This window comes from Peromyscus leucopus, chromosome 13 (genome assembly GCF_004664715.2).
Source record: "Peromyscus leucopus breed LL Stock chromosome 13, UCI_PerLeu_2.1, whole genome shotgun sequence".
Taxonomy (NCBI): Eukaryota; Metazoa; Chordata; class Mammalia; order Rodentia; family Cricetidae; genus Peromyscus; species Peromyscus leucopus.
This window is the reverse complement of record NC_051074.1, coordinates 10,835,165-10,842,306: the sequence shown is the minus strand read 5'-3', so window position 1 is coordinate 10,842,306 and position 7,142 is coordinate 10,835,165. Positions and strand designations below refer to the sequence as shown.

Genomic DNA, 7,142 nt, shown 5'->3' with positions numbered 1-7,142 from the left:
TTATGATCAGAAATTAGGACTTTAATAAGAAATACAAAAGGGTACTGGGTAATGGTGCAGACCTTTAATCCCAGTGCGAGGCGGGCAGAGGCAGGCAGATCTCTGAGTTCAAGACCAGCCTGGTCTACAGAGCGAGTTCCAGGACAGCCAGGGCTATGTAGAGAGACCCTGTTTCAAGGGAAAAAAAAGAAAAGAAAAAGAAAGAGAGGGAGAGAGAGAGAGAGAGAGAGAGAGAGAGAGAGAGAGAGAGAACGAGAGAGAGGACAAACTGGCTTCCCTGAGCTCTGATAGAGCAAGAGCCCTCTCCAGAGAAGGGTGAAGAAGTGGACACCTGGAGCAGGCCTAGGAAGTAACCCTTCCTCAAATCAAGCTCTGTCCCCACCAGCCGGGGAGGCTGGCTCCCCAGCCTGCTTCTCCTGCTGGCAGTTCAGAAAGTGACCAGACCTCAGTCATCAGCAAACTTCGGATTGATTGGGCTTGGCACACAGCGGGTAGTAGAAAGAGGGGGCCGTGATGTCCACTGTTCCTGTTGTCTTCACCCCTGCCAGCCACCCCCGGGATGTGAGAACTGTGCAGGGTGAAGGTGGGAAATGTGTGTGCTAATCAGGGCGGTGAACTAGAGCGCTGGGACCCAAGGCTTTGGTGTGGGAAGAAACAGACACAGCACAATCCCTTTATTTCTCACTCATACTCAGAAAGCAGCCAGCCCCCCAGTGACTCATCCTCCAGAAGCAGTTAGGAGACTCTGTGCATCCCAGGGTCACGCTGACCTGCCCCTAGCCTCCTCTATACACTCTACCCTTCCTTCCCAGGTGCCTGCCAGAGGATCGGGCCATCAGGAGGGCCAGCAATGCCCCTGAGGCTTGTCCCTGAGACTGCGGACCTCTAGGCCCGAGGGCACATTCTCCAGGACATCACCCAATGAGAACAAGCAAAAAGAGATGTCTTCGTAGGAGGCCCTGGTCCCGCTCTCAAACAAACAGGCAAAGGCCAGGGATGCCCCGGGCATAGGCCCAAGGAACGCTAGGTCAGAGTAGCCACTGGGGCCCTCATAGATCACCCAGGGCTCTGTCCAGCTGTGGGGGTCCAAGGGAGACCGGCTCAGGTAGATTCCCATGTGGAGCCGAGCTCTACGCCCTGATGGGTGGGAATACAGTAGCCACGTGGGACTCTGAAGCAGGGAAGCAGAGGACTTAGGGAGTTCTGGGGTCCAGGCTGTCTTCTCTCCACCTGTCCCAGGTTCTAGGTCAAGATTCTCTGGACCCCAGGACGGTGGGGAGCAGAATGACCCCCTGGGAACCCAGCCTTCAACAGGACCCCCAGCACCTTGCCCGGAAGACTCCTGCACTCTGAGATGGAAGCATGGGGAAGGTGGGGTATCCCCAAGAACCACTGGCCACCGGTCATCCTGAGGCCTGCTGGAGGGTGGGGCTGGGAAGCCCACAATGCTACCCTGGCAGCCACGGGCAGTTTCAGCCAGTGTAGGCACCAGCTCGCCTGGTAGGAAGGAGGTGCCCTCGTCAGCGCTCAGGGCCTGCACACGATTGCCCAGGGGGCTCCGGGCGTTGCAGTAGAGGAAGTCTCCATCCACTGCAGCCAATTGGCACTCTCCAGAGCGCAGGTTGGGCACAAGGCCTCCACAGTGCCAGGAGATTCCATGGTCATCACTATAGAAAGCCAAGGAGTGGGGACTGGTCCAGCAGATCCTGCCAAAACACTCCCGACGGTCCACATGATAGGTGTAAGCAGGAACAAGCAGGCGACCTGAGCGTAGCTGAACTCCATGGCCTGGACCCACAGCAAAGGTGGCCCAGTCTAGAGAGAGAGGGAGCCAGAACCTTGGGTTAGTTCAGCTGACTGCCTCCCTATACTGGACCCCGAATGCACCCGGACTGGAAGAGCCTGCTTGTCAAGGCTGTCTTCAGAATCCTAGAAGCCAGCTTAGTCAAGTGCTTTCTTAACGGTTTTTAAAAAGATTTATTTTTAATTTTGTGCACACGGAGGGTATGCACGTGAGTGCAGGTGCTCAGAGAGGCTAGAGGGGGCAGATACCCTGGAGCCGGAGTTACAGGCAGTTGTGGGCCACCCAATCCAGGTGCGGGGAACTGAACTCCAGTTCTCTTCAAGAGCTGTTAAAGTCTTAACCTCTGAGTCATCTCTCCAGCCCCTTGGTCACGTGTTCTGCTTTTCGTCGTGGGGTGCAAAGCACAGAAACCAGGCCAAATAAGTGGTCTACCATTGAGCCTCTCCCCAGCCATTGGCCAACAGAGGCTTAATGATCTCCAACAGAGCGCTCAACCTCTGGGGCACGTGCTACAGAAGAGCAATGGAGAGGACCTTGGATGAGGTTTTAGGATGAGCCCTGCTTCTTTGTCCACCTCCCAGAAGCCGCCACATCCCTCTATGCAGCACTCATGGGCTGCATCCTGTAGCCCCTAGGGCCACTGCCTATCAGCAGGGGTCAGGGTGGTGAGAGAGCAGCCGATCAGTAGGTCAGCCTCTGTGGAACGGGGACTGCAGAGGTGAGAGGGAAAAAAAAGAGTGGGGCCCACAGACCCGGGCTGGAGGAGGAAGAGGCAAAAAGGGAAAGGAAGCGGTAACGTTTGGGAATAAGAAACTTAACCCTCTTCTCTACAGACCAAGACGAGGACAGCCCCTGGTGGGCTTAAGTCGCCAGCCCTGCCAGCACCCATGGGCCTGGCACTGAAGGTGCTTGGGAAACGCCAGACAGTCCTGAAGACAGGAAGTCACTGCTTGTGGACGATGTGGGGCAAGAAGCTGGGGATAGGAGAGGCGGAATGAAGATTTCCAAGCGGTTGCTGGACCTACGCGAGGGACGAGCCCAATCCCACTTGAGTCCGCGCCCCTCTTGCCCTGTCCTGTCCCTATCCACTCTATTCCTGCACCCCACACCACGGGCCCCATCCCACACCAGGCAGGCGTCACCTACCCTGCAATGCTGTACCAATGGCCTCCTCAGTCAGGTCTCGCACACTGCCCCAGGTAAGGCCGGCGTCACGGCTGGTCACACAACAGAGGCGAGCGGCGTTCTTGCCAGTGGCGATCTGCACGGCCTCCGGCGTGTGGCCCAGCACCGCAATGAAGAAGAGGAAGATGGTACCAGAGTGTTCGTCCAGCACCGGGCAAGGGTTCATAGACCTGTGCTCCTCCAGCACCGCGGTCTCCAGCACACTCAGGGTGCCCCACTGAGGGAAAAGGGGCAGCTGGTCATGACATCCGGAGCCTGACCTTGAGGGGTATCAGCAGAGCTGCCCTTGAGTTTCCGCTCTGCGCCTAGCACTCACCCGCACTGAGCCCCGAGCCAGTGTGCCCCTCCGCAGCACCAGGCGGTGGGCATGGGAGTCATCGGGGCTAAGTCGCTGTTCTGCGAAGGCCAGCAGGGTAGGCCGGGGAGGCACGCAGAGCAGCGCAGGCACACGGTAGGTCAGGCCTGTCCTCTCCTGCTGGAAGAGCACGGTCCTTCTGGGAACACGTGGGGCCCCCATGCCCTTCAGGTAGGAGCAGGGCACCTAGAGTCTGTTGGAGAGGAAGCTCCACAAGGTTACATGGCCCAAAGCCAACCCCACACCCACCTGCCCATCTCGATGACACTTTCCATCTCCCTCACCTCAGTTGTCTCACAACCCATCAGCACGCCCTCTCACAGCCACTGCACCCCAAATCTCTGTAGAAACTTGCCCCTCCATCCTCTCCAAGCTGCTCCTTTGCCAGGCTAGCTGGTGCTGGGATGCTGGGGAGCTGGGCAGAGAGACCCCACATCCTGGCAGCTGGTGTCCCTTGCATGCATATCATCACAGAACTCACCAATAAGAGTACAGGTAAGTGAACAAAATCGGACAAAAAAGGTGGGGGGGCTCATTGTCCACAACTATGGTGTGTGGGACCAGAGAAGGTACTCCACACAGCCGAGGAACACTGGAACCTACCCACACGGAATCAGAAGGCAGGGCCAGAAGTCTTCACAGAAAATAGCTTCAGACACAGGGGATGCACCCAGTGGACCCCTTGGCTGCCCCGTGGTCTGGAGAAGAACAGCAAAGCTGTCTTCACCTGCAGCATATGTACCAAGTGGCTCTCACATGCACCAGAGAGAGCCAGGCTCCCGGCTGATCAAAGGCAGCAAAGGGACAGCCAAGAGACCGGAGAGGTCCTGGCTTGATTAAATTGGTTCCTCCCTGTCAGAGCAGGGTCAATGTGAGGCTGAGAAAGTGGAGGAGCGGGTGGACAGCAATCCAGGGCCAGGAGGGTATACGGAACAAGGACAGGCAAAGGCCCCTCCTCGTGGTCATCCACTGTCCCGTCTCCCACTCGATACTCCTTCCTGCAATCACTTCTTAACCTCACCCACAAGCCAGGGATCAGGCAGCTTACAGTCTCTGTGTGATCAGCACTGCCTATGAGCAGCTTACCCCTTCTTGTCTGGACCTCCACCCCTGCATCCTCATCTGTGGGGCCCTGGACTGAGGGACAGCTGGGAGAAACACTTCCATGGAACCGAAGCCACAGGAGAGTGGCCAGGTAATCCCAGAGCATGTTTCTTCCCACTTGGCCTCTCAAAGAAAGACCAAATGAGGGGTAGGTTGAGGGCATGAACTGAGCCTGCCAGGGACCACTCACTATCCATATTGCACAATGGCAGACCGGAAGGTAAGTGTATATAGCTGATGTGGGGGTCGATGGGAAGGCAGGGCCTGCATTATCTGCAGGACATGAACAGTCAGAGCCCATAGCCATCTAGGCCAGACCACCACCAGCAGCCAAACAGCTCACCACCAGGCACCCCAGGCCAGACTAGAGCCAGACACACGCAGCCCACACAGCCACTCCTGACCAGCCTACCATAAGCCATACAGAAGTAACTAACACAGAGCACTGAGGGGAAGTAAAGAGAGCAGAATGTTAGCATGGCCCCTGGACAAAGCTCAAGCCTCAGTAGGGACCTAGCATGATGTCAGAGGATGGAAAAGTAGAGGACAGTCACTCACATAAAGCAATAGCAGGCTCCACAGACCACAGAGGACTGTGCTGACCACCACTAGCTCCACGCCTTGGGTCCTCTGAGTCTACCAACCTCAGTCCGGGCCACAAGCTCCGTGATGTGCGCTGTTCTGCTCACCCACTACTAACTAGCTCTGGGGCTACTGAGCAGCTTCCCGTCTCCTGGAAGCCCCCCAGCTCTGCACTCAAAGGGCGATTGTGCCCAAGTAGAAGCAGGTGCAAGGAGCCACGTGTCCCTCCCTTCAGGCTGAACAGGCACAAGAGAGACATTTTCTCGATGTTTGGATGGCTTCCCAAAGCCTAGGACCACAGGAACTGGGAATACAGCCTGCAGAAGCTGGGAGCCTGGGCCCATTCCGCAGCCTGGAAACAGGACAGGACCCAGAGAGGCTCCAAAGACCATCAGGTCACTCCCGTTGTACCTAAGGAAAACTGAGGCTTACAAAGGGGACAAGGCCATCATCCGTTAGAGGCACCCTTTCCTGAGCCAGCTCTGGGTTTCCATGGAGCCTCAGAGTCCCAGGGAAAAGCAGAAGCCAGACCTCCCCCATACCAGCTGCCCATGTGGCCCATTCAGTAAGTTCCAGGGATTGTCCAGGAAAGCTGTGTTTCAGCACAGACGCGTGCCATCCCAAACAAAGTCTTTCTCGGGTGAAGAATCACAGACAGGAAATTGAAGCCCCCAGCTCTGGCTGAGATGGTTGCAGACTTCCTGTTATAGCTTGACCTGGGCAAGCTGCTACCCCAGAGCACCAAAGCCAGCCCACATCTCTGCCTCATACCTTCACAGGCCACCCCATGTTTCAACTTGTAGCTTGATACCAGGGAAATCAGAGTCCCTTTTTAGGATATTTAATCTTAGTTTTTTTTAATTATTACTTTTTTTGTTTCACTTTGATTTGGTTATGTGTATCTATAAATAACTTAGGTCTTTTACACAGGTATGGTGGCACACACCTGTTGTCCCATGGAAGATGGAGCCAAGAGGTGTGGTAATATTTCTAATCTCAGAAATAAAGCTTGACTAAATATCAGAGCACAGAGCTAGCCACAGATTTAGCCACAGAGGTCAGGCAGTGGTGACACACACCTTTAATCCTAGCACTCAAGAGGCAGAGGCAGAGATCTGTCTGGATATCAGCAAGTTCAAGGTCACCCTAGACTACAAGAGATTAAAAGAAACAGAGCCCGGCAGTGGTGACTCACACGTTTAATCCCAGCACTTGAGATTTCATGCCTTTGTTATCAGTATTTGGCAAACACACACACCTTTAATCCCAGCACTAGGAAAGTTGAGATAGGAAGTGAAATGGCTGGGTGGAGAAAGGCGTGTAAAGCGTGAGGACTCAGGAGCATTCAGTCTGAGGATTCCTGGAGACAAGATGGGCTGAGGAGTTGGCGAGGTGAGAAGTGGCTGTGGCTTGTTCCTTTGTCTCTCTGATCTTTCAGCATTTACTCCAATATCTGGCTCCGGGTTTTTACTATAAGACCATTTAGGATTCCAGCAACAAAGAGGATTTCCTGAGCCTAGGAGTTCAGAGCCAGCCTAGGAAATACAGAAAGACACCCATCCCCAAAAGAGGATGGCAAAAATAATCAATGTAACTGGTAAATGCAAGATGGACAATTAGAAACCACCAGAAAACAGAGATTTTTCTCTCAAATGCAAAAAAAAAAAATTCTTAGCCCTTCCCTCTGAGTCCATTACTAAATTCTTTTATGAAATTTTAATTCAATTTAGTTAATTTAAGAGTTTTGTAAATTCTTTTAATGAAATTAAATTAAATTAATTAATTTAATTTAAAATGATTTCATAAATCCTTTTAATGAAATTAAGAGTTCAACAAAGACATCCCAGTTTTCCCAGAAACATGACAATCGTGAAGATACCTTAAGGATGCTCCTTGTGATGTACTTATATTAGTAAACTGTGATTGGCTGTTTGAGCTCCCTGAGAAACTGGCTCTAGAGGCAGAGCCACCCCCCATTTCAGGAAAGAAAACAACAAAACAGGCTAAGAATAAAAACATTATTGAATAGCTAGAAGGTCAATTATTCCCAACTGTGGTGGTTTGAAATAAAATGACCCCCAAAGGGAATGGTGCTATTAGAAGGTGTGGCCT

General features: G+C 53.4%; 1 protein-coding gene across 2 annotated transcripts; it reads right to left on the bottom strand.

Annotated features, from left to right (window-relative positions):
* Positions 1 to 255: 255 nt before the first annotated feature.
* Neu4 (neuraminidase 4) lies at positions 256 to 5,167 on the bottom strand. Of its 2 annotated transcripts, none has more exons than XM_028890670.2 (4): positions 5,093 to 5,167; positions 3,306 to 3,537; positions 2,951 to 3,206; positions 256 to 1,815 (listed from the first exon to the last, which is right to left on the bottom strand). In XM_028890670.2, the coding sequence occupies exons 2-4, from the start codon at positions 3,504 to 3,506 to the stop codon at positions 836 to 838; spliced, it is 1,437 nt and encodes a 478-aa protein (XP_028746503.1). In that variant the 5' UTR covers positions 3,507 to 3,537; positions 5,093 to 5,167; the 3' UTR covers positions 256 to 835. The 2 variants fall into 2 exon arrangements, with proteins under 2 accessions (XP_028746503.1, XP_028746502.1); XM_028890669.2 differs by having other exon boundaries at positions 5,007 to 5,141.
* Between the last annotated feature and the right edge of the window lie 1,975 nt (positions 5,168 to 7,142).

Coding starts and splice junctions, on each gene's coding strand:
- Neu4 (XM_028890670.2), bottom strand. CDS start 3,506: ATGGGGGCCCCACGTGTTCCCAGAAGGACCGTGCTCTTCCAGCAGGAG. Junction 3,207..3,305: donor TGGCTCGGGGCTCAGTGCGG/GTGAGTGCTAGG, acceptor CTTTTCCCTCAG/TGGGGCACCCTGAGTGTGCT. Junction 1,816..2,950: donor CATTGGTACAGCATTGCAGG/GTAGGTGACGCC, acceptor CTCTCTCTCTAG/ACTGGGCCACCTTTGCTGTG.